Source organism: Ahaetulla prasina, chromosome 4, assembly GCF_028640845.1.
Source record: "Ahaetulla prasina isolate Xishuangbanna chromosome 4, ASM2864084v1, whole genome shotgun sequence".
Lineage (NCBI taxonomy): Eukaryota > Metazoa > Chordata > Lepidosauria > Squamata > Colubridae > Ahaetulla > Ahaetulla prasina.
In genome coordinates, this window is record NC_080542.1 from 119,438,139 (window position 1) to 119,464,205 (window position 26,067).

At 41.4% G+C, this 26,067-nt stretch overlaps 1 protein-coding gene across 8 annotated transcripts in view; it reads right to left on the reverse strand.

Moving 5' to 3' along the window:
* The window catches only part of PLXDC2 (plexin domain containing 2), a 468,973-nt gene extending 450,186 nt beyond the window's left edge, over positions 1 to 18,787 (reverse strand). Inside the window, exons 1-2 of one of the 8 annotated variants that reach the window (XM_058181933.1) lie at positions 18,023 to 18,343; positions 16,254 to 17,184 (exon numbers count right to left, since the gene is read on the reverse strand). In XM_058181933.1, coding sequence (XP_058037916.1) covers positions 16,254 to 16,365 — 112 coding nt within the window. In that variant the 5' untranslated portion in view covers positions 16,366 to 17,184; positions 18,023 to 18,343. Of the gene's footprint in view, positions 1 to 16,253; positions 17,185 to 18,022 lie in introns of those variants that run through there. The other 7 variants (XM_058181925.1, XM_058181924.1, XM_058181932.1 and 4 more) reach the window with 7 other exon arrangements.
* Between the last annotated feature and the right edge of the window lie 7,280 nt (positions 18,788 to 26,067).

Consider the following 26,067-nt stretch of genomic DNA (forward strand, 5'->3'; position numbering starts at 1 on the left):
GAATGAAGACTATTGCTAACATAGTGTAAGCCGCCCTGAGTCTTCGGAGAAGGGCGGGATATAAATGCAAATAAAAAAATAAAATAAAATAAAATAAAAAGATCTCACTAATTCTAATTCAACTTCTTAACCACACTGGAACACCATTGCATGGGTTTCTATATAAGGAAACAGAAAACTAAATTTTCAAGTTATTTGAAGCAGAGAAATTCCACTGCATAATTCTTCATAGAAATTGAAGACCCAGATATAATGCATACATACTTGTAAGTTACTATTCAAAATGACTGTGCAAACCTTACAACTCCCCCAGGATAGCTTTGAGGATTATTAAATTCACCATACCCATTCATCTCTCCACAAAATTATTCTACTTGGTGCCGAAATAGCTCTTTTTAAAGTAATTCTTATTTTATGTGCACAAGTTTAGTTCTAAGAAATATTTTTCTATTAGGAAAAAACTGTCTAGCTTATATTTTTCTGAGTAAAGCATATATTACAAAACCAAAACAAAACATCTTCCCTAGATTTTTTTATTTGGCTTGTTTATTTAATTCTGGGAATCCTTCAATATTTCCTTAGTCAAAACAACTAGAAGCTATAACTTTTGGATAGACTTCTTAACAAAAATGACTCCAGCCAATTTAGCTGGTGTCATGTTTAAACTGGCTAATGGAAAAACTACCCATGTCTCAGATGGGACCTACATCCTGAATTAGCTTCTCTATATCTCAGTTTCTACAGCTGCCACAGCAGAAATGTATTTGAGCAATTTGACCTTGTCTGCCATTTGAAAATTCATGAAACTGGAAATCAGATAATTGTTCACATAGATGGAGATCATACTAAGATCAGAAACTTAATTATTATTCTATTAATAATTATTCTATTATTAAAATAGAACAATCTTGGAGCTTTCCTAGAGACAGCTGTTTTGCCCTCTAGTGGACAATACTGGCAGAGTAAACCATCCAGATATTTTGCCGCCACAAAATACAATTCAATAAATCTGAGCTTCAAGTAATATTCAACAGACTAGTAGATCCCTGATACCTTTACCACATAATGGTTAAAAAGATCTATGACTCTTGACCTAACTACTACAACAAAACACCCCTCTGTACCAAATCATTAGATGTGGACCATAAGGCTACATTAATTCATATGTATGTATGTACATACATAGATATGTATGCACCGTGTTTCCCTGAAAATAAGACCCTGTCATATATTTTTTTGAACCCTGAAATAAGAGCTTGGCTTTATTGCCTTGCACTCAAAACCCTGATTGGGCTTATTATCAGGAGATGTCTTATTTTGGGGGAAACAGGGTACGTATATACATACATACATATACAATATATATGCAATACATACATACACATACAATACATATACAGATCATATATATGTTTGTAAATACGTATGTATTATATAGCCTATATTTAAATAATTCAGGAAAATGAACACACACCATATTCCTTCCTTCTATTTTCCCCACAATAACAACCCTTGGGCTGAGGGTTTGGTCCAAAGATACCCAGCTAATTTTTCATGTCTAAGAAAGGACTAAAATTCATAGTCTTCTGGCTTCTAGCACCAGGCCTTAATCACTAGATCAAACTGGAATTCTAATGCATATTAGGTTCCATGTAGATACACTATGTTATTTGCCAATGCTTCCTAAAACTAGAATTATTAAAATCAATTAAACTTCCATTTGCAAAAATTAATTTAAATTTACTGAATTTACTTTAACGATAACTGGATTTGAATCCAAATAACTTTTTTAGGACCATCTAAGCCTATCACTTCTTCATGGAATAGATTCCACCAGGACATTTTTTCTTTGCCCCTTTGGAGGGACATAATTATTACCCATGCCTAAAATTTAAATGATTTGCAATATTGATGGGAAAAAGTCAATTATTTACTTCATTCAAAACTTAGATTTCATATCTCAGATTCCCTCTTGCATATTTTGACAGCTCTGCATACTCCAGGAAAAACTCAGGTCATATTTTCATAATTCCCCTAGCCTATTAGAGGAGTCAGATGGAGAACAAAACATCAGCTTCAGAGATTTAGAGCCTAGGATGGAGAACAGAAGTGAACTTGGGAACTTCTATATATAAAGCATAATATATATGTTCTGCCCAGGATCCTTTAGCAATGGGTTTGCTGCCCCATTGCTGGGTGGGCTTGGCCATTATGAGCATGGCCTAGTTGGCCGTCTGAACCACAGGTGAGGGTGGTAGTGGCATTTTTCACCCTCCCCAGGCTCTGGAGGCTTTTTTCAAGCCTCCAGGAGGCCAAAAACTGCTTCCCCAGGATTCAGAGGCCGGAAACAGGCCCATTTCCGAGAGGCCCATTTTTTGCCCTCCCAAGGCTCTGGAGGCTTTCTTTGCGCTTCCAGGAGAGCAAAAACAGCTTCCTTGGGGTCTGGAGGCCCTCCAGAGGCTGGAAATAGGCCCGTTTCCAGACTTCTGAACCTCCAGTAGGCCGTTTTTTGCCCTCCCAGAGCCTCTGTGGGACCCCTGTTCTTACCTAGAATGATGAACAGACCACGTGGAGACTCCTGGATGGGACGGGGTGAGAGGGGCAGGGTGGGTGTTGTTATATATGTCGTTGGTGGGTACAGATCGGGTCCACACAGAGGCTGAAGTGAATTCAACTTTATTCAATAACAACTAACTCAACAACATTAGGAACATTAACAACGGAACTCCTTTTGACAGCCCTTAAATACTCGCTGCCTCAGGAGTTCCTCCAATGACAGGGCTCTGAAACTCCCGCTTTTATCCTGGCGCGTCTAACCCAATGAGGAACCGCCTGGCTGTTGTCAAGGCTTAGCCGGGTCGTAACCGCGAGGACTTTATTGGAGCCCTCGGACATAACACTCCTCCCCTCCTGGATTGCGCATGCGAAATCATTTAAATATGCTGGGCGTCGCCGGCTCCGCACAGATCTCCTTAGCACAGGGGATGATGACGCTGCAGCAGGAGTGGAGGAGACTGGGGCAGGGCTTCCTGCAACAGACGACTCCGCCCTTAGAGGAGGACTAGGCGAGGCCTTTTCCGGACTCGCTGAAGATGAAGACTCCACCCAAGGGGAAGGACTACTCGGAGCGGGAACTTCAGGAACCTCAGGTATGTGAGCCGGCGAGATCGCTTTACGGTTTGAGGGTTGGTGTCCCTCCCCAGATCCCTGGTCCGGCCAGCTGGCCCTTGAAGGTGGCCCAATGTGGTCATAAGGGGCCACAGGAGTTGTAGGCCTTGCTGTTAAAACTGGGTTGGCGTTCTCCTCCCCCCCTGGGTCGTCTTGTTCAGCGTGCAGTTCCTCCGTGTCCGGTACTCGTCGTCTCAGTTGATTCACATGTCGCCGCCACTCTCTCCCATCGGCCAGCTGGACCCTGTAGGAATAGGGCCCAGTTATTCGAGTGATCACCCCGGGCACCCATTTGGGTCCTGACCCGAAGTTCTGAGCAAATACCCGGGCCCCCGTGTCAAATGACCGGATTATTTTCGAATAGTCCCGGGTGCTGTCAGAGTCATATTGGGGGTGCAGTCGGTCCAAGGTAGTCCGGAGCCGCCGTCCCATTAGTAACTCAGCCGGGCTTATACGGGTAACCGGATCAGGGGTGGTATGTTGGGCCAGTAAATACTGGCAGATCCGGTGATGCCAATTGGTGGCCCCCAAACGGGCCAGCGCCTCTTTAGCAGACCTGACGGCTCGTTCTGCCCGGCCATTCGCCGCCGGGTGGAACGGAGCCGTGGGCGCATGGCGAATGCCATGCCCCGCCAAGAACATCTGGAATGGTGCCGATGCGAATTGAGGCCCATTGTCCGTCACCACGAGGTCAGGCAACCCGTGGGTGACGAACAATCGTTCTAGCACTCGGATGGTGGCTTCCGCGGTGGTAGACGACATGTGTGCCAACTCCACCCACTTGGAGTAGGCGTCAACTACCACCAAGAATGACTGCCCTAGGTATGGGCCCGCGAAATCCATATGGATCCGGGACCATGGTGAACGGGGCAGCTCCCAGTCCCTAATGGGCGCTGCCGGGGGAGCCGGCCGTGACTGCTGGCAACTCTGGCAACTGGAGACACACAACTCAATGTCCCGGTCCACTCCTGGCCACCAAATATAACTCCTGGCCAGCAGTTTCATTCGGACAATTCCTGGGTGGGCCTCATGGAGGGTCTTTAGGATAGCATCCTTCAAGGTGGGCGGAATCACTACCCTATTCCCCCACAAGAGGCATCCCTTAAAGACAGACAGCTCATGCTGTCTTCGTCGGAAGGGAATGAATTCCCCTTCCGCCGGGCTTCCTGGCCAGCCTCTCCGGACCCAGTCGAGAACCTGAGCCAGGACCCGGTCGTCAGCAGAATGGCGAGCGATATCCACAGCGGATATCGGGGCCTGCCATTCTTCGACTAATAAGATAGGGACCGCAGGAGCCGGGTCAGTGGCAGGGACAGCCAAGGGGCATCGGCTCAGGGCATCAGCATGCCCGATCGCCTTCCCCGGCCGATAACACAGCTTATAATTATAAGCGGCCAAGAACTCCGTCCAACGGGTCATTCGAGGGGACAATATCTGGGGTGAAGGCCTGTCCCCGGCCAAAAGTCCGAGTAGCGGCTTATGGTCTGTAATTAAACAAAAGAACCGGCCGTACACATAGTGATGGAATCGTTTGATTCCCGCTACTGCAGCAAGGGCCTCTTTATCTAACTGACTGTAATTTCGCTCCGGTGCGGAGAGCGTTCGGGAGTAATAAGCAATGGGAGCTTCGGCACCACTAGGCAACACATGACTTAATACTGCTCCTATGCCAAATGGTGAAGCGTCACAGGCCAAGGTGACTGGAAGTTGAGGGTCATATTGGACAAGGACCGCCTTGGAAGCTAGGAGACTTTTAACAGCTTGGAAGGATGTGGCGGCCGCTCTGTCCCACTTCCACGGTGCATTGGCGTCAAGTAACCGGTGGAGGGGCTCCGCAAGGGCCGCTTTATGGGGCAAAAATATAGCATAAAAATTTAGTAGCCCCAAGAAGGCCTGGAGCTCCGTCTTGTTAGAAGGGACAGGGGCCCGTAGCACGGCCTCTACTTTGGAGGGGGCAGGGTGAATCCCCTGGGAATCCAGAAGGAATCCCAGGAATTCCACCTGCTGGACTCCAATCTGGCATTTTTCCCTCTTCAGCTTCAGCCCAGCTCCCCTGAAACGGAGCAAAACGGCCCTTAGTTTCGCAGCTAGGTCCTCTGGATCCTTAGCTGAAATGAGGACGTCATCAAAGTACGGGACGACTCCCTCCAGCCCCTGGAGCAATCGCTCCATCAGGCATTGAAACAATCCGGGGGCTACACTAACACCAAACTGTAGTCGGTTACACTTGAAAGCTCCCCGGTGCGTTACTATCGTTTGTGCTAAGGCGGAAATTTCGTCTACCGGCAACTGCTGATAGGCTTGCGTGAGGTCGAGCTTCGCAAAAATCGAGCCCCGCCCCAAGGTGTGCAGCAAATGCTGCACCACTGGTACGGGGTAAGGATTGGGTTGCAGAGCCTTATTTATTGTCGCCTTGTAGTCCGCACATATTCTGACTGCCCCGTTAGATTTTAATGAAATTACAATGGGGGTCTCCCAGGGGGAGTGATCTATGGGCTCTAAGACCCCCTGGGAGATAAGTTTGTCCAGCTCCTCATCAACCTTAGCCTTTAATGCGAACGGCACCCTTCTGGATTTCAAACGAACAGGCGCTACCTGGGGGTCTAAACTGAAGGACACCGGGGTACCCGTATATTTACCCAGCTGGTCACTGAATACGTCATCGAAATCGCGGGTGATGCCTTTGTAGCAATTCGGCCCCACACAGTGGACCCCCAGAACATTAAGGCCAAAAACCCTGAACCAATCCAACCCTAGCAGGGTCGGCAGGTCCCCTTTTACGACGATCAGAGGCAAGGTGCCGGAGAACTCCCCATGCCGAACGGCAACATCGCAGCAGCCCTTGACAGGAATGGTTCGCCCTTGGTAGTCTTTAAGGGTGACTGGGCATGGCCGTAGGCGGGTCGTAGGAAACTTTGGCAAGCAGCGCTTCAGAGTGGACCAGGCAATTAGGGTCTTAGATGAGCCCGTGTCCAGCTCCATTCTGCAGGGCTGGCCCTCCAATTGAATCGTAAGGTAAATCTTGTTACCAGGGGAGGTGGCCGTGGCATGCCCGATTGCAAAGCACTCATCTCGGCGCCCGGTAGCCCGAACAGGCGACTTCCTTCGAGGGGCTGAATCCCTGGGGAAGGCGGTCGCTGGTAAAGCTGCCCGGCAGACCCGGGCTAGGTGACCACGCCTCCCGCAGCGCCGGCAGACGACATTCTTGAAGCGACAATCGGCTCTGTCATGGCCACCCCCGCAGCCTACACAGCACGGCGGGGCAGGTGCGTTCGACGGTGTCTTGCGCCGGGGGGCGGACAGGAGACGGCACACATCCTCGTCTTCGCCCGGCAACCCTGATTGCCCGTCATAGGGGCTCACATCCTCATGATGGACCGCCACGGCAGGGCCGGCCGGAGCGGTAGGCAGGCGGAGCCTTTGAATCTCCGCTGCCGATTTGTCAGCCATCTCAGCCGCCCGAGCCTCATCCAACGCCCCCGCCAAGGTAACATCAGCGCGAGCTAGTAAGCGACGCTGCAGCCGCAAATCTGCAAATCCGGCCACCAGCTGGTCCAAGAGGACGTCATCGAGTTGAGGAAATTCACAGTAGAGGGCGGCGGAGCGCAGGGCTGTTATATAGTCATTCACCGATTCCCCCGGGCGTTGGAGGCGCTGTCTAAAAGCATGCCGGCGGGCTATACGTGAGGGCGCAGGAGCATAGTGGCTCCGTAACTTCTCCAATAGTGTGTCCCACGGCAAATCAAACACAGGCACCGGAGCAGCCAAAACTCTTGCTGTCGTAAAGACATCGCGACCACAAAGAGTTAAAAAATAGCCGCACTTCCGCGGGGGAGGCAAGTCAGCAAAGTCCTGAGCCCGCATATAACAGTGAAACCGTGCCAAGAACGAATCCCAGGTCTCCGCTGCCGGCTCGAACGGCAGGAATGAGTTAGTACTTGCCATCATGAGGTGCGGACCCTCCACACCTTCGTCGCCAGTATTATATATGTCGTTGGTGGGTACAGATCGGGTCCACACAGAGGCTGAAGTGAATTCAACTTTATTCAATAACAGCTAACTCAACAACATTAGGAACAGTAACCACGGAACTCCTTTTGACAGCCCTTAAATACTCGCTGCCTCAGGAGTTCCTCCAATGACAGGGCTCTGAAACTCCCGCTTTTATCCTGGCGCGTCTAACCCAATGAGGAACCGCCTGGCTGTTGTCAAGGCTTAGCCGGGTCGTAACCGCGAGGACTTTATTGGAGCCCTCGGACATAACAGGTGTGGCCAGACAGGGTGGCATTTGGGGGTTCACCAAACCCTTGTCTAGAGGATCACCCAAACCCTGGGGAACTCCCAGGAGCCCACCCGATTCTGCCTTAAGGTATGAAAGCAAGCACAGGAAAATGATCCAACATTGGGCATGGATTCTGTGGAGTGATTAGCTTCATCGTTTAAAATCCAGCACAGAGATGGGTAGATTTAAATCCATTCTTTTTAATAGACTTAAGCATTTTGAACACTAGGCTGGACTCTTGCCAGCACATAGCTTTGACACCAAAAGAAAATGAAAACAAAACACCTGATCTGAATATTTATGTCAAATATTTATACAACGTCTTTTACTGAGGTATTCAAGGAGGCTTAGAAAAAGTTGTAAAGTCTAAGATAACAAAAGTAGCCCAAACAACCAACAATAAAAACCAGCAATAAAGTCTTTCTTTCTTTCTTTCTTTCTTTCTTTCTTTCTTTCTTTCTTTCTTTCTTTCTTTCTTTCTCTCTTTCTCTCTTTCCTCCTCCTCTTCTTATTCCTTCTCCCTCCCTCCCTCCCTCCCTCCCTCCCTCTGTCTTCCTATCTTCCTTCCCTTCGCCACTGAGTCAGTGTTGACTGCTGATTACTACCTGGACAAGTCCTTGAAGTTTTCTTTGCAAAATTTCACAAGTAGTTCCCATTGTCTACTTCCTAGGGCTAAATGAGAGAGTGACTGGCCCATATTTACCCACCTAGCTTTATTCTTAAGGAGAGACTGGAACCCATAATTTCTAACCTGATGCACCACTGCTGCACCAAATTGGCTCTCAAGGTCATATAGTCACCATTCCATTATTGTTTCTTTAAAGCAGGTCTGCCTGTAAACAACTTAAAGCCATTGCTGTATTACAATTCCCTTCTGCTCCAGCTGAATGACCAGCAGTATGGAAATATGTAGTCAAACATCTTTTAGGACCACAAATTTTCAACTCTTGTTCTCAAGCCACAATCATATTATCTTTCTCAAGATCACTTTCTGAAATGTATTTTAGTAGGAAATAAATAAGCTCAGGATTATCAGTTCTTGATACTTTTTCCAAATAAAAAGTAAACTTTGGGTATGTGTCAATAATGTTATTTACAATCTCAGCAGGTACCCATTAACATATTTTTTTTCCTTACTGTATTAGTATTTTTCAGAGCATACATTTTATAGGCAATTTCCTTAGACATAATGCCGTTTTCTGTGTACTTGTCTCAAACTATTTTAGGTATATCTGTTTTTAAAATTGTATTTAAAAATCTGAGAAAGTGCAGATTTTAATGTGTAAATAACATTCCAGATCATTCCTAAATTTAGCAAATAAAATTTGGGTAATCTGGCATTAAAAGTACAGGTAATCCTCAATTTATGACTGGTTGCTTAGTGACCATTTGAAGTTACAACAGATACTCCAAAAGCATCTACATCTCGGTTCAGAGTTCTGATGGCTGCACAAACCCCTGCAGTCACATAATTACATTTCAGACATGTGGTAAGCAGCTGGTTTTTGCTGCTGGTTGCAGCATTCTGTGGTCATTGAAAATTATTTATAATATGTTTTGCCAATATCCAGCCTTTTGGGATAATTTCCAGTAAAAAATACTCATAGTAATCCATTGGTTCACTTAATGACAGATGCAAAAAAAAGTTGTGAAATTGGGTCCAGCCTCATGGGTACCTGTCGCAGTGACTGTTACAATGGAAATTTCAGACTCCATTATGATTATAAGTTGAGGACTACCTGTAAGTAACTTTCTCCTGTTTTCAGTGAATACGATTAAAAATGCTTTACTCCACCATGTTAGTGCTTCCCCTCCCAGAAGAGATCAGGCAGATAAAAAATAGTCTTGGCTTAGTTCAGACACCAAGTGGTATTAAGGTCTGGTTTATTTTACTTGGTTTATAAATAGGTACACTGTCTTGAATTGTGCAATGACATAAACCTTGGTTTATATTTTACCATCAGTTCTAACCTATATTTAGCCAAAAACCATGAAAGCACAGTAAAGTTTATTTTGATGTAGGAATGCAATCCCACTCTGCTATCATACAGATCTTGATTAAAATATACAAGCTGTATATTTTAGATTGCATTTTTAAAAGTTAATTTCCTTTATTCTGAAGATAACATACTAAAATTTCAGTAAGAGGGAGCTCCTCTCTTCTAAACCATATCATTTTCTCTGCACTGCAGTGTTATCTTGGTGTGGTGATGTGCCAGCACAAAATTTATAATCTCAAAGGGAAGAGAGAGGGGAACAACAATCCCACCCTCTTAAAAGAAAAGGGAATAGTAGCCATTGATTTCTGTAAGAATAAGATTCCATCTCAAAACACAATCAAGTGGCTTGCAAAGTCCTTGGTGCCAAAACTGAAATACTTTTTCATAATTCCACAAAATGAAAAAATCAATAGAATTTAACGAACAAATATATTTTATTAAACTAGCCTGTGCTATTGCAGCAGTAGGTATTATTAAGCTTATTAAATTTACAATTATAGAGAAATTATTAAACTTAGCTATGTCACTTTTAACGCAACTGACATATTATCATTGATCTACTATGATGGAAGTTTATACAAATGATTCCACAGCTGTTCAACAGCAAAAAGCAAACCAACCAACCAGCAAACAAAGAATCTGCAAGTGCTGATTCAGTCTTCATCAGCCTCATATTCCACAAAACCATTTGCATTAAAAGTTCCAAAATTCCCAACTAGCAGATATTTGTTGAAAACCTAAGAAGTATGGCAAACACTCAGTTAGAAAGGCTATGCCAATAGTTACCAGCAGTCACAAAGATAATATTGTAATAAAGCCAAAATCATTATTGCAGTAATTATCTATCTTCTGGATTTTCTCCATCTCTCTTTCAAAATCTACCAGAATAATCTATCATCTGTCAAATCCTAAAATTATATGCCCATCTTTTTTTCTTTCATGTTTAAAGGTTTTATTGTATAGATCTTTAGCCTTTCTTTATATATAGCAATTATTAATTCCTGCCCATTCTTTAAGCAAATTACTTACAAATTACAATAATACAATTCTGGAATTGAAAGGAAGCACAAAGATCAGCTAATCCTTCCTTCTGTATCTCATCAGCCTTAACCCATTGTGGTATTATTTATTCATAAAAAGAACAGCAGTATACAACAGTATGATAAAATCTGTGGCATCCAATGAATTTAAAGACATTTATTACCAAAGTAATGTGCAATGCTCAATAAATAAACAGAAAAATCACTTTTATGGCCATAAAAAAGTTTGAAAGCCTATTTTATGCTGGACACCAAAAAAGAATTAGACACATGGTAGGAAGTAGACTCCTAGGGTATAGTGGTAAATTTTGAATTAAGATATGTATTTTGAGGGAGGGAGGGAATAAAGAAGGAGCTAATAGTTTCATTAAAAATTACCATCTCAAAAAATAGACACCCCAAGGCAAGTAATCAAGTATGACTTGATCTACACATTATTAACCTACAATTACACCCAACAGTATTTCAAACTGCACAGATTTAACTTTGCAAAACTTACGAAATTGTAGAAAAGATTAGATAAGAGAAGGGCACCATGTACCTTCCAGATAAAAACACAAACTATTTTGCAAAGCATGTTACCATTGAAACTGCAAGTATGAAGAAAGCATCTGAAAATTAGCCAAGAGCCTGTTTAGATATGCATTTCAATAAATCTATTTCTTCTATATGGTTTTTGTAATTTGAACCAATCTAATTGAATTGGCAATTTAAATTGTCCAATTGATTCAACTTGAAGATTACATTTGGTAAAAGTTATACATGCTTAAAAGTTCATTTCATTGTCTCAAGGCACTGATGCACCGAATCAGTCTAAAAAGTTAATTGAACATGTTCTGAATAGCAGCAAGGTCTCCAAGGTCTTTGGCAGAGAAACCAGCCCTGCTGGTTAAGATCTTCTTGGTGAAGCTAAGGTGGAGTATATCTGGAATTTTCTGCACACACATTTCACTAACTTCAAGTAACTACCAAACGATATTGAAGTGCTATATTTAGACTCTCTGGAAACTTCCAATATTGGAGGGCAAAAAATAAGCTATTATTTCTTTTAAACCTATGCCTAATACGGGACAAAGGGGACAAAAGATATGGATGTAGGTAATAAATATATCAAATTCCCCAAAAACTCATGACTTCAATAGGTGATCTCAGTAGTTCATTTGTAGCTGAAATCCTGCAATTCAATCTTCTTCAATATTCACCTTCCAAATGTGTTATTCTATCAGAACAAGATTCTTACCCAACAGTTTATCAGTAAAATTGTTTTAACAATGGTTAAAATGCCACGGTTTAATCACAATGGATCAATTCACGTCATAAAAATTTGAAGTCAAATTGCCTGTATTCAGAGCCTAAATCACAAATAAAAAATCTTCTGATTTATTTTATTGTATAAATACAATCACTTTGTATTTGTTGAATTTCACAGTATTTAACTTTTATATACTGTATTAATGAAGTTGAAAAAATACAGCTGCCTTGGAATTACCCCACAACCAATCAGCAAGTCTGGTACTTAAAATATCTATTTATCTGCTGTGTTAAAATTGGAAATATCTATAGAATCCCTCTATGAAAGTCAGTATTTTGGTACCTAATTTCTACCCATTACTTGAAAACTCTTGATTCTACAGTTTTTTGGTATCTATTTAATTGCTGAGCTATTATATGGGTAGTCCTCAACTTACAACCACAATGGAGCCCAAAATTTCTGTAGCTAAGCAAAACAGCTGCTAAGCGAGAACAAAACAGCTGACAGCATATGCACCAAGACAAATTCCTTGTGTATCCAATCACACTTGGCCAATAAAAAATTCTATTCTATGTGAGTTTTGCCCTATTTTACAACCCTTCTTGCCACAGTTGTTAAGTGTATCATTGCAATTGTTAAGTTAGTAAAACAGTTGTAAAGTAAATCTGGCTTCCCCATTGACTTTGCTTGTCTGAAGGTTGCAAAAGATGATCACATGACAGGATACTGCAACCATCATAAATATGAAAGTTGCCAAACATCTGAATTTTGATCATGTGACCATGGGTATGCTGCATCGGTTGTTAATGTGAAAAATGGTCAAAAGTCGCTTTTTTCAGTGGTCATAACTTTGAATGGTCACTAAGTGAACTATTGTAAGTCAAGGGCTACCTGTAATTTATTTATTAGATGCTTTTTTGCTTTCTTCTCATTTGGAAAGGTCAAGAGCTTCCCAGCAATTTATCAGCCAGGTGTTGACTTGTCTGAATTCTCCTCAGTTTCCAACAAAGCAATTATGTCATATGCTCAGAGCTATCCTCAGTTTCTAACTAACAAATGATCTTCAGCCAAATATGGCTTGAAGTTTAGCTGAAAGAAAGCAAAAACCAAGGAATATTATTTTTGTTTAAAACACACACATTTCAAAGCACTTAAAAAACGTTATGACTCAATGACAATTGTTGGATTCCCCCCACCCATGCATAGTGATTAGTTGTTCTTGAATAACTAATGATTGAAACTACTATGAAGTGTTAACATGCTATTTTTTTGGACAAAAGTGAATGAGTGAAATGAAAGGCATGCATGCTTACACTTAATTTCATATTGTAATGGTCACATGAATGACTGGATGCTGTATTTAGGAGATAAGAGTTTAAATCCCAGAAAAATTCTGCATATCTCAGGTAGCCTTGTTAATTATATAGAGTGAACAGAAAGTAACAATTTTAAAGAAAAATCCACTTGAAAAAGTAGCTGTCAATATTAATGGATACAAGGATGCCACACACTGTAGAGGTCTGATGATATTCACCTATTTATTCTCTCGTGTGATATATGTCATCAGTATTTTCAAAATATTGCTTTCTGTATTGTCCAAGAATGATTTGTTACTGTAGTCCAGTTCCAGAAAGTGAAAAGACTGGGGAAGGCCAATATATATCACTTGCCAACCTTCTTTTTCCACTAACCCAATAACATTCTACAAAAAAGAATAAATGGACATAGATCTGACCCCAATAACATAACACTAGGGAATAGAACTGTATTTCACTGAAAAAGCAAAGAACATTCCTAAGGAAATTCACAACAGAATTGACTGAAGTAGACTATATAGGCACGAAACTTGCACCCTTGTGCAAAATCCTCAGTCACTGCTTTTTTTCTTTAGAGTAATCTGGAACATCTATTTCAACCCTTAAAAATGTTTCATTAGAACAGGCTAATTTTTCCAGAAATGTTTAAGAAGCAAATACATGCTTACATCTCTGTAAGGCTTTAAAGAATCCATGTTACCTTTTAAGTCCCCTCAACTCCTAAAGCCCAAAAAAATCAAAACACCATCAGCTAACAACCCCCTCTCCCTCACACACACACACACACACACATACCCCTTCATTCTTATGGTCATTTGTTTTTTAAAAATATGTGTTTCTTTATCCATTCACCAATGTTATGTACAATATTTGGCAGTTGTATATGAGAGCTCAGTAGTTCTTGAATTTTATGGTCGTTCACTGCTCACCATTTCTCCTCTCTTTGTGTGCATGCAATACAAATATGACCTACCAAAGTAAGATCATTTTATTCACAAATTCTGTGTTTACCACATTCCTTGAGTTTTTGGGTTACCTTTGTTGGCAGTAGACTAAGAATGCCATCTCATGTAATTATTAGAGAGTAAATCTGGCAGTACTCAGTACAGTTTGCTTTTGAATAAATGTGGGAAGACTTTGCAGAGTTGCACAGTAACTCAGGAAGATGAGACCACAGGGCATAATCTCCTGTAGAGTGTGTATCACTCCACCAGCTGTGTGGTTAAATACTCGGGAAAGATTACATTTTTTGATGAAGCTTTCAGCAGACCTTCCTAAAAGTCTTGTCTCCCATTTCCTCTGCTCCCAATGAAGGAAATGAAAAGGCAGGAAACAGTATATTGCTTTATCTGAAAAGAATGTACAACTTTGTAAAACCACACCACTGCACTGCATATTTACACCAGTCAATAAAACTCTTGTTTGCAACCTAGAACAGGAAGCCAGAGAATGAGGTTCTGGCTGTGTGTTTGATAACGAGCCCTCTTCTCATCACCTTCAATAGCATAGCAGGTTTTTTTTTAAAGATATGGAACTGAACACAGACCACATAGAAGAGGAATAGGTGCTCTGAAACACACTTTTTTTTCATCTTAGGAAGGTAAAGATTCACATGTTCAGTGAGGCTGTGTGCTTGTAATAACATGGATTGAGGAATATCACAAGAAATTAAAAATTCATAGTGTAAATAGTGATGTGCTATTTGTCTGTCGTATCTTCAATTGCTAGGATTCTAACCAGCAAGTCATATTGGTATTGAATTCTGGGGATTGTAGTCCAATACCTCTGGAGGGAACTAGTTGTTTTTAACCAGTCTTCTCCTGTATGGTTCTCTTCAGTCAAAGTGACCTGCAAGTGGAACAAGCCAACTTTATGATACCCAAATGCTGTTGAACAATTGTGTTTATCTTTCCTATCTTTTAGTGGGAGGAACTGGGGCTCTTTGGCAGTCAAATGTTGATTTAGAGAAGATTATTCCAAATTCTTACTGCAAGCAGGATATCTTATTCCTGCTTCTGTACCTTCAATGACTGGGTGATAAAAAGAAGATTCAATAAACAATGCTATTCTCAGCACATAAAACATGGAAAAAGTTAGTCCATTTAACTCCTGTTTCGCAAATATATTTTAAAATCAAAAGTGGCCATGCTGATTCATGAAAACATAAAATTTCCCCCCTCCAAAATTTTAATTGTGCTTCATTCACCACTCTTCCTTATAAACCACAAGGCAGCTTGCATAAGAAACCACCCGAGTTTTATTCTCACGATTAGCCTGTGAAGTTGAATAATAGCAACTAGCCATTAGTCATCCAGAAACTTTTCCTGTGGATTGAGGCTCTGAACCAACTTCTTCCCAATTCTAGGTTGCTTTAAACACCCAACAAAGATGATTTTGAACACTCTTGCTAAAAATATTTCAAGCAGACAAAATTTATTCAACAGGTGCCAATACCTTCTGCAAGAAAAAGTATCATTAATTGCTCCAATGTTCTCACTGATCAAAGTAGGGCAACATCACCCTGTTAATGAGTAATCATTCTTGACTTCAGAGACATGACCACCATCTTATCCAACTCCTCTCATCTAAAATTACCTTCCTCAGGATGTAAGATCACATCCATATCACTGAGTGGTCCCTTAATGTTCTTGAACTTCACCATCCAGAGAAGAGTGTGTGACAGGAATCTAGTTGAGAGACAAGAAAAGTGGTCCCCAGGAAGTGCCCAGGAGCCTAATCAAACTGTGGTTGGATCGCATACATTGTGATATCCTGCCAGATTCAGAAGGAAGCATGTTAATTGTTCTGTCATTCCAGAAACTTCCTAGCTCAGCCCCATCCCAATAACTTTATAGCCACACTTGACAGTCTTCTGTTGTTGCCCAACAAGAGAAAAGAACTCTGCATATGCTCCAAAACACTTTATATATATTACATGAATCCTCCAGCTGAGAAAAATGTTTCCTTTTTAACACCTCTGCTTTGAGGTGAAACCCTGGGCTATCAAACAAATCTGGTTAGTAATCCCAAGCCCTCAGATAAGAAATGATTTTTCCACTGTGGACATTTACAAGCTTAAACCACGAAAAATCCACTCTGGAAACGAAGACAACTCTCGTTTGCTCAGGGTTTATCTCCCCCGCCCCCAAGAACTCTCCTCCACCACCACCACCATCTCCCAGGCACTTTCCTTACCGAGACTCTCCTTCGTTTTCATGGCTCCGATGAATTGTACCCGGTCAGCCAAGCACTGCAAAAGTAAAAGCGCTCCAGCAGCCACTACCTCCGCTTTCCACAGCCTCGCCATCACGCCTCTCGGCAACTGCCCCTTTTCAGCCGCTTGCGCGCTTTTTGGTCTCTCGGGTGCGCCGGTTGGGGAACAGCGAAAAGGCGGCCTCTCCTTTACGCTTCGGTCCCTGTACTTCACTTCCTTTAAATTCCGTCTGTAAAGTCACTTTTTCTCTCGATCCGGTTTCATTCAGACTAGGAGCAAGAGAGGCAAGCGCCTGCGTCTCCTCTGCGTCCTCGACTGACTCTTTTCCTACTCACGAAGCCAAAAAACGAGCTGAGTCCAGCAGCGCAATAACAGGGAAGGGTGTGTGTTTGCATACGCGTGGGGTGGATGCGTGCGTGCGGGAGAGTGTCAACAAGCAAAACCTAGCTACTCAAGCCAAACTCTCCCGAATTTCTTAGGAGAGTCCAGGAGGGAAAAATCAAAAGACTCAACAAGCAGACGCCCACCTCCAACCTCCCTCACCCCCTTGCATGCTCAAGGGGGCAGAAATCAACGAAAGCGAAGGATGGCTCTGAAGAATATCGTAGGTTGTTTTTTTTTCCCCTTAGTCAAATGTAACTTAAGTTAAACAAGGCTTGAAGGAAGCTTATTAGGGAACAAATCCACCCAGGAGGAGGCTTCCAAATTCTACGAGCCTCGAATTCCTGCGGTGCGATCCAGTGGAGAACTCCAATGGGTAGGTCTAAGGACGAAACAAGCTCCTGTTCTCTTCGCTGACAATAGGTTGGGCTGGTCCAGGGGACGTGGATGGCCGAGAAGCTCTCGGAAGAAAGCGAGTCCCGTTTCCTCTTTGGCTTTAAGACAATGGGTAGAATCCAGCGGCGACAAGACCTGGAAGAAGACGGATTGTCGACTGCCCCGTTCAGCAAGATATATACGGAGGGCAAGCGCTTCACCCGCACACACAGAGAGGCAACTTGCAAGGAGGAGCCATCCTGAGATGCCTTCTCGCCTCGCTAGGCAGTGGGCGAAGCAACCCGGCGGGAGGCAAAGAGTTTAGCTGCCACGATCGCTGCACCACCCACTCCCACCACCCAGCCCGCTTTCTCAGTTTAGAAAAGTCCCTTGTTTGGGGCAAGGCATAAAGGCACCCGCTGCCACCGCCGCCTTCTACTTATTCCACCTTCTTCTGCCGGAAGCCGGTTACCCCAACCGAGCGCTTTCCCGAAAGAAGAGGTAGAAAGAAAGAAAGAGGGGGAGGGGAGAGGAGGGGCAGATGGGTCTCTGTGCTTGCCACCTCCTCCTCCTCCTCCTCCTTGCCAGGAGATGAGCAGCGCCTCCGTGCAAACTCGGTATTTTCTCCCTTCTCTTTTGTCCTCCGGCAGAGATTGATCAAATGCGTCTCCCCCTCCCACAGTCTCTCCCTACCCAAAGAGAAAGAGGCTGGAACTCCTGCTGTGCCTTAATCCGCGGCGGGCAAGGAACTGGGGGTATCGCCCGAAGGCACCGCTCGGCCTCCCCAAAACAAACACACGCGGCTGAGAAAAGCCTCCCCCCGGCGCTGAGAAAGGAACCGCGTGCAGCTGGGTAGGAAGGCGCGAAGAAGGGAGGGCACGGGGGGGGGGAAAAGGGAATCATACTTAAAGCGGATTTATGCCGAATCGGGAGAAAAGTATTTAGAGGAACTGCAGCGTCCACGGAAACCCATCCCCGCAAAAGTGTAGCTTACGTGGTTCGTGCCTCTTAGGTCGTACCGCCATCTAAAGCATGAGGGGGGAAAACCCACCAGAATGGGGCTCAATTCATGCCGACTCTTTTCTCAGCAACGTCACTCCCGCTTGGCCCTCGTGAGGAATTCTCAGCCTTTTAACGGCTCAAGAATGGAAAATACAGTAGGAGGAGGGAGCAACAACGAGGCAATAAATCATGGCTGGATGAGTCGTCTTCCCTTCAAGCACTGCTAACTGTGCGCGTTACCGATGAAAGTCTGAATTGTTTGTCCAACTCGTTACTTTAGCTGTGCACGCCCCCCTTTCAAAGGTGTATGTTTTACATGCAGGACTCAATGTTTGTTACTGATTTAGGCATCTGGTGGTAAGTAATTATTTCAGATGCCCTGGCTACCAAAGAGACACTGTTTAGTTAAAGGATAAGCAGAAGAAGAAAGAGATCCCTTTATCCACTTGTGAAGTGTTTTGGGGTCCAATAGAGTTCTTTGAAATAATGCACATCCACTCAGACTTGGCTTGAAGATAAGCAATGAGTACCAGGCATTAAAGCTCAAGCTCCAGCATTTTAATATATTTCACACAAAAATGCTGTTTGCATTTTTAAAAGCTGCATAATAACTTCTGGTGAATTTCAGTAGATTTTTTTTCTCTTGCAGGTATTTAATGCAAAACTCCTTATTTTAGATACAGGTTACTGGATTCACTCACATTTTTTCTGGGTGAATGATCACCTGTCATTCATTTGCAGCCCACACATCTTTTTAAAAAAATAATTTTGATATGGATAGTAATTTGTCCAGCAAATTAATTTATCACAGTTCAATATTCATTCACTTATAACTTTGAGGTGAGAGACATCTTAAAACATTTATTTTGCTTTAGTTCTCAATTATGCTAATTTAAGTTATTTGTTTTTTATAAAAGGGAAATGTTGCTTAAATGGAGGAATGTCATAACACTATAAATATTTATTTTAAAAATAAAGAGGGGAAACATTCCTTATCAGCAATATTTTAGGAAATAAGTATAATTGGCAATAATGAACAAGCATATATTAAATTAGTAATAATGGGCAATTACAAATTACAGTATGTTATTGCATGAGACACTGTCATTGGAATTTTTTTTTTTAAGTATTGTTCGGATCACTAAGCTAAATATATGAAGATGATTGTGATCTGCCATTTTCATGCATTTTTAATGATGAGTGTACCCCAAAATTAAAAATGCTGAAACTGTAGATCTTCGATTGAAGCCTTAATAGCTTCATGCTCACGATACTACTTGAAGCTTTAAGTGAGGATACTTCTAATCTTGAGGTGGTTTCACCATTGTTGAAAGGTGTGACTGATATGGTCCATAATGAAATAAGAACATCATTTTACACTCCTGTGTACCAAGTCTTAGTTTTTTTGTGGATAGCCAGCTTTTTTTGCAATTATATAACATCTAAGTTCTTTTGGGAATGATTCCATTAATGTTATCCCTTGTATCCTGTCATTCCAAGAGCTGAGAATATTTTTCATAGCATCTTGTAAAAAATCTGATTAAGGAAGCAGGTTTGTTATAGAACAACATCTAAAGTTCCAAGGCTTTGTAGTACATTGCTAATTACAGTTTATTTACTTCATTTATTTATTTAATGGATTTATATGACTGCCTATGTCACATAAGTAAGTCTTGGTAGCTCACAATATTAAAAATTATAAAGACAAATAAAAAATATAAAGCCAATAGCAGCAAGAAAAGAAAATTACAATACCAGAGTCCAGCACTTAGCATAACCAAGCTATGGGCCCTGTCACAACCCACTCGAGCACAAAGCCATATCTTCAGGAGCTTAAAGAAAACCAATAGGAAAGTACCAATTTTGTGAATCCATTAGAAATACATAACCATGTGGTGATTTGTTCATTGCAAGTAGAAAGTAATAGATTCTATAGACTACCCTATAGTAATTGTTAAGGAAAATGTCTACATCCATATTGCACATTTATTATCTCCTGGAAGTAATAAACCTTCAGATGCTCAAGAGGTCAGCGCCACCACATATCTTTGTTATACAATGTTGAATGTATTTCTTGAAATATGGCTTATAGATGATGCCACAGCTATAGCACTTCATTTACTTAATGCACCTTTAAAAATGATATCCTTGATCATTATAGAAGACTGTTCACCTTTAATTTTTTTTTAAATTTACATTTATATCCCGCCCTTCTCCGAAGACTCAGGGCGGCTTACAGTGTGTAAGGCAATAGTCTCATTCTATTTGTATATTTACAAAGTCAACTTATTGCCCCCCTAACAATCTGGGTCCTCATTTTACCTACCTTATAAAGGATGGAAGGCTGAGCCAACCTTGGGCCTGGTGGGATTCGAGCCTGCAGTAATTGCAGGCTTCTGTGTTTTAATAACAGGCTATCTTACAGCCTGAGCCACCATGGCCCCATTGTAATTCTATATGCAAGATCATAGGACATAAGATATATTTGCTAAAGTACATGTTTACTCTGAAGATAAGGAGCAAATCAGATTTTAAGTAAGATTCTTAATATTGTATCCTAATACATCTTTTCCCCTTTTACTCTTTCAAACTATAATATTCTGGGATTTAGAAACAGAACTTGTCTCAACCTATATATTATGCTGTTATGAATTTTTCTACTTTTTCTGTGACAGAAGATGATTCTTTTTTCATGGTTTTGGATGTAAGAATGCAGTATACAAGTCAAAAAGAGGGTTGTGAAAATATCTACAGACCCCCTCACATCCTGCACCTAAATAGTTTCAACTTCTACCATCAAAACAATGCTATAGGACACTGCACACCAGAACAACTAAACACAAGGACAGTTTTTCCCTGAATGCCATCACTCTGCTAAACAACAAATTCTTATAACACTGTCAAACTATTTATTAAGACTGTATTACTATTATTCTTCTCATCCTTCCTATTCCCTATCTCCTCCCACTTATTATAACCTTGTTGCTTGTAGCTCTATGATTTATATTGTTTTGTTTCCTAGTATGATTTGATTGCTTATTTAATAACTTAATGACTATCACTAAGTGTTGTATCTTATTATTCTTTATGAAAGTATTTTTTTTCTTTTTATGTATACTGAGAGCATATGCACTAAAGACAAATTCCTTGTGTGTCCAATCGCACTTGGTCAATAAAGTATTCTGTTTTGTTTTGTTCTGTTCTGTTCTGTTCTGTTCATGTTATGGACACTGATGCACAGACCATTTAAAAAGCATTAATTTCATACAAATGTGAATCTGCTTGTGATGTTTGGAGCACCTTGCAATAACTGCTAGAATAACAAACAAATATGTAACCATAAAAATCCTAGATAGGTGTACCATGAAGTAGCCATAGTTTAGTTTTGTCCTTTAAATCAATAAGTATGTAAGTCACCTAAGTTGTAGCAATATTATCAGCCCCAGTTTGAATAGGCTCAGGCAAGATATGTCTGCATATGCAGTCGGAATAGGAATTCTGGGTAGAATTCTTAGTTGTATCAAAAAAAACCAAAACCCTGTTACATATTATTTATCAACTGAAACTGACCATGCAGATGCTTCTAAGACTTGGGAATCTGAGAACAAGATATTTACATAAAATTTGTCACACTTTCTTTTCAACCTTATAGCATCATTACCTTATCTTTACCTTATAGCATCATTAGTTTTTATGCTGTTAATCTTTTGTCCTTCAGAGTCAATAGTCCATTAAATGGGAGTTTTTGGGAAAACCAACATAAATCTTAGGATGATATTTACACAAATCAGTTTCACCATCCTGAATGAAAAGTAGCTGGTCATTTCAAATAGCAAAGCAAAGTTTGTTTTGGGAGTATGAGATACGATAGAGATGAGAAGGTAGCATATAGCAAGGATCCCCAATTTGTGGGCCATGGCCACTAGTGGGCCAGGGCAGGAAGAGATTACAACTGGACTGTAGAAACTGCCAGGGAGCCCATACACGCATCCTCACTTGCACAAGCTGTGGGTGAGTGTATGTATGTGCGCTCCATTTGCATGAGCAGCAGGCACGTGCACACCGCTTGTGGAAATGGAGCTGTGCATGCGTGCGCATGCTTGCCAGCTGCTTATGTGGAAGATCCCCTCCTTCCCCTACACACATTGGTCCATAGAGGTGAAAATGTTGGGGAAATCAGGCAAATAAAATCTTGAAAATTGGGGAATTCAAAATGATGTAATTTTACATATTTCTTAAAATAAAATATATTTCTAATAGCTTACATTCCTTTTAGAGGATGTTGCTGTTCAGTTAATACTGTTCCTATACAAAGAATTCCATGGATTCTTCCTCTATAGTTGTTTTCTAGTCTGGAAAGAGGAATCTTTAGTCTTCCAGATGTTGCTATCTGTAATTCCAGTCTCTGACATTGATATTGACTGATTTGATGTCACTTGGAGTCCAAAAACACCTGAAAAGTCAGAGATTGTCTATCCTGGTAGTTTTCCTTGTGATTCCGATCACATGCATTGTATTACCTAAAACCATAGCTTGTTAATGATTCATAAAACCATCAACAAAGGGATTGTTTTATCTTCATTGCCTTTTAATATGCAGCTGTTAATGGCCTTGGGGAAAAACCCTTTAGAAGCATTAATTTGCTCCTTTATTGTTTATTTAGATGCAGTTGTATCATTGCACAAAAGAAAAGAAAGTGTATAATGATGGGGCTTTTTTATTGAAGAAGAAAATTGTTTAATGGTTTGGAATCTGCCGAAGCTAAGCTGTCCCTTCATGTACAGTAATTTGACTATTTTTGCTAGCAGACTGAAGAGAAGAAACTATCTTCTCTACTTTTTGAAATCTTGGTTGGACTTTAGCAGATTTATCATCAGGCAAGTGAAGTTCTTTAAGTGGGAAGTAATTGGTTTGATATGTTTGAATAACACCTGCTGGGATAATTATCAATCTCTCTCATGTTGGGGATAAGAAGATGAATGCAGTAAGGATTGCAAAGGCTTTATGGCACAGTGCAAGATTAGTATTGTTTGACCCAAAGTCAATCTCACTGGGAGATCAGGAGAAAGTTCTGTGCCTATTACAGAAATTAACACTCTGCCTGAAGATGTCGAAGGGTTTTATTGCATTAAAATTAAGAAGTCAGCTTGCCAGAGGTTGAGTTGCATATATTGTCCAGCTTTTGCAGCTGACTTAAGAAATCCCCTGGGCACAAAAAAACTGTATGAAGGCAAATGTTGAAGTACAGAGCTCACTATGGCAGTCCTCATAATCTCGCTCCCAAAAAAAAAAAAAAAGTTCAGGACTAATTATGCAGAGATACCTGTTTTTATGAGCATCATCAGAAAAAAATCATAGAATAATGGGGTTGATCACATTTACTGATTTTCTCTGAATATGTCACAACTAATAGCCCAGCAGTAAAAGCTTGCAAAATTAGGCCTCAATTTACAACAGGCTGCTTAGTGGCTCTTTGAAATTATGACAGACCATCTGAAAGGTATTTATGATCTGGTTCCAAGGTTCTAATGGCCATCCCCCTCCCCACAAGGTCATGTGAATGCATTTTGGGGATTTAACAAACAGTCCACATCTATAGCCGATTGTAGCATCCTGTAGTCACATGCTTAGAATTGATACGATATTTTTAAAATCAAAATCCATTATTTACTTCTGGCTTTAGGTAAAAATGTTTCATCGTGAACAATGGGTTTCTTTAATGACCACTTCAAACAATGTCAATGTGGTCACATTTTAGGATTGTCAAGATTTTTAACCATAATTGGAAGGCTCCATTAAGGTAAGTTGACAACTACCCATATATATTAGGTGCTGACTTGCTAGTAACATACAGTAATTTCTCCTGTCCCAAATGAGTTCTGTTTCCTTGAATGTTGAGCATAGAATTAGGAAAGAGTGAGAATCTTAGGTTATGTTATCATTTCATGAATGGAGGAGTATAACTTGAGGATCTAGGCAGAGACATCCACAGTAAGAAAAAAGCCAAGATCATGTCCGTACAATCAAAGTCCCATACCTTTTCATGCACCGCATATTCAACATACTTTAAAAGGGGAAAGGCTTTGATCATGCAGGGAAAGCTGCCACCATCCTGATTTTCAGAGCCACCCAAGGATATCCTTGGATCTAGGACTGCTGGTGGTTTGTAGAAATTTGTGTGCAGCTTCAAAGCCACTCAGCAAGTTGCTTCCAAGCTGTAACTTAATGTAACAGGGAAATAAAGGGAAATGATGATACTTCAGATTTTTCCTCCTTTTGAAACATATTTGTGATCATAGCCCAACTTAGTTTTCGGAGTGCAGATCTTTGCATGCCAATTAAAGACCCAAGTATTTTTCAGGTCCTTGGTTGAAACTACTATGGCCCCCATTCATAGAAAATGGACGGCAGGAAGTTGCTGTGTTTAGGCTGTCTTTGAAGATTGATCTTGCTTTCTTACAGTGTGTAACTGGCATCTTGAGTATAAATGGACTGAGGAGGAGTGCTTACCAAGTGAGAATGCTTGTTTCTCTGTGTTGTTAAGGAAAGAAAATGCTGCTTCCCGGCTCGTGTGGTTAATACCATCAATCATGAGGTGGGAAAAAAGAGCTGCCTCACTAAGTTCGGTGTCTGTGTGTCCAGAAAATGTTCTTCCTTTTGTGTCATTTTGCACACTGACACTCTCCTCTTAAGTGGCAATTCTTCTTAGTTGCAATTTTCTGTCCTCTCTATTTTCTTCCATCTGCAACAAACTGCAATAGATTGTTCGGCTTTGTGCATGTTCACATAATCTGAACATTAAACATTTCCATTCCTGGAGTGAGTTTCTGCCAGCAGATTTGGAGTATCTGCAATGAAACCAACTGTATAAGCAGCAACCAGGAAAACTGGACTGGAAATTGGAAGTGAAATCCCTCCAAATAGATTTGCATGACAGAGCAGAAGGATCCAATGCAGAAGGAAATTACAGCTCTCTTGTAATTCACACTCTTGATATAAAGCACTGGGTGTCCAATCAGTCAATAGTTTATGGTAATGCATCTCTTCACCACTGCTTATTTAAAGATAAGGAGGAAAATTCCTACCCTGACTTTGTTTCCTGTGAAGGAAACTATATTTCCCAGAATTCTCAATCACAGATTTGAACAGGCCACTTTTACAATTGTTGGAAGAAATATCCATCTGGGTTCAGTTCCAAGTGGGGACAAAGACACTGGAAACATGGAGGCTGCTTGGAAAGATGGTTTAATGGTGGTCAGGATCACATGTCTTGAGATCCTGAACAGAAAAAGGCTGAGATCCTGTGTGCTCCCTGGTTTTATGCTTTTTCTGAGCTTTGAACTTTCTGGGGCACAAGAAGAGTATCCTGATTGGCTGTCAGACTCCCAGGGGGTGGGGGTCTTAGCTAGCCTTGCTGGCTGATGTAATCTTCCCAAGTGCCATGTGGTGAGTTTCAGTTGCTAAATGGGTTCTATTATGATGCAGATGGCCCATTGATAAAGGTGGGGGGGAGTCAGGAAGCTGCTTTGTCTTTAAAACATGTTTCTCCATTTCTCATCCAGGGAAATATATTCTGCCTTTTTTAATATTTTCTAAAATATTTCATTCTTCTAGGAGGGGGGTGGGTGCTAAATTCCTACATAATGTTACAATTTTCTGATTGGTCCCCAAATCTCAAGTAAAACACTCTCAATAGATGGCTATCCAACCTTAATTGAATACATCCAGTGAAAAGCCACCAGCTCAGTCTTTCTAAACCTTGGCAACTTTCAAATGTGTGGGGAACTACAACTCCTAGAATTCCCCAGCCAGCTTATCCCACTGAGTTGACAAATCTGAGAAAAAATAATTCCCACTATTCCATCAGAACCTTTAATATATTAAAGTCAAGGATAAATAAAATATTTGGTGCATTTAATCCCTATCTGTTTTTCACTAGCAATTGGCTGGCAAATCTTTTTATTCTGTGGTAGTGTTACATATGGATGCTATTGTTTAAGATTTAGGTAGCGGGACACTTTTAAAATATACGTCTGG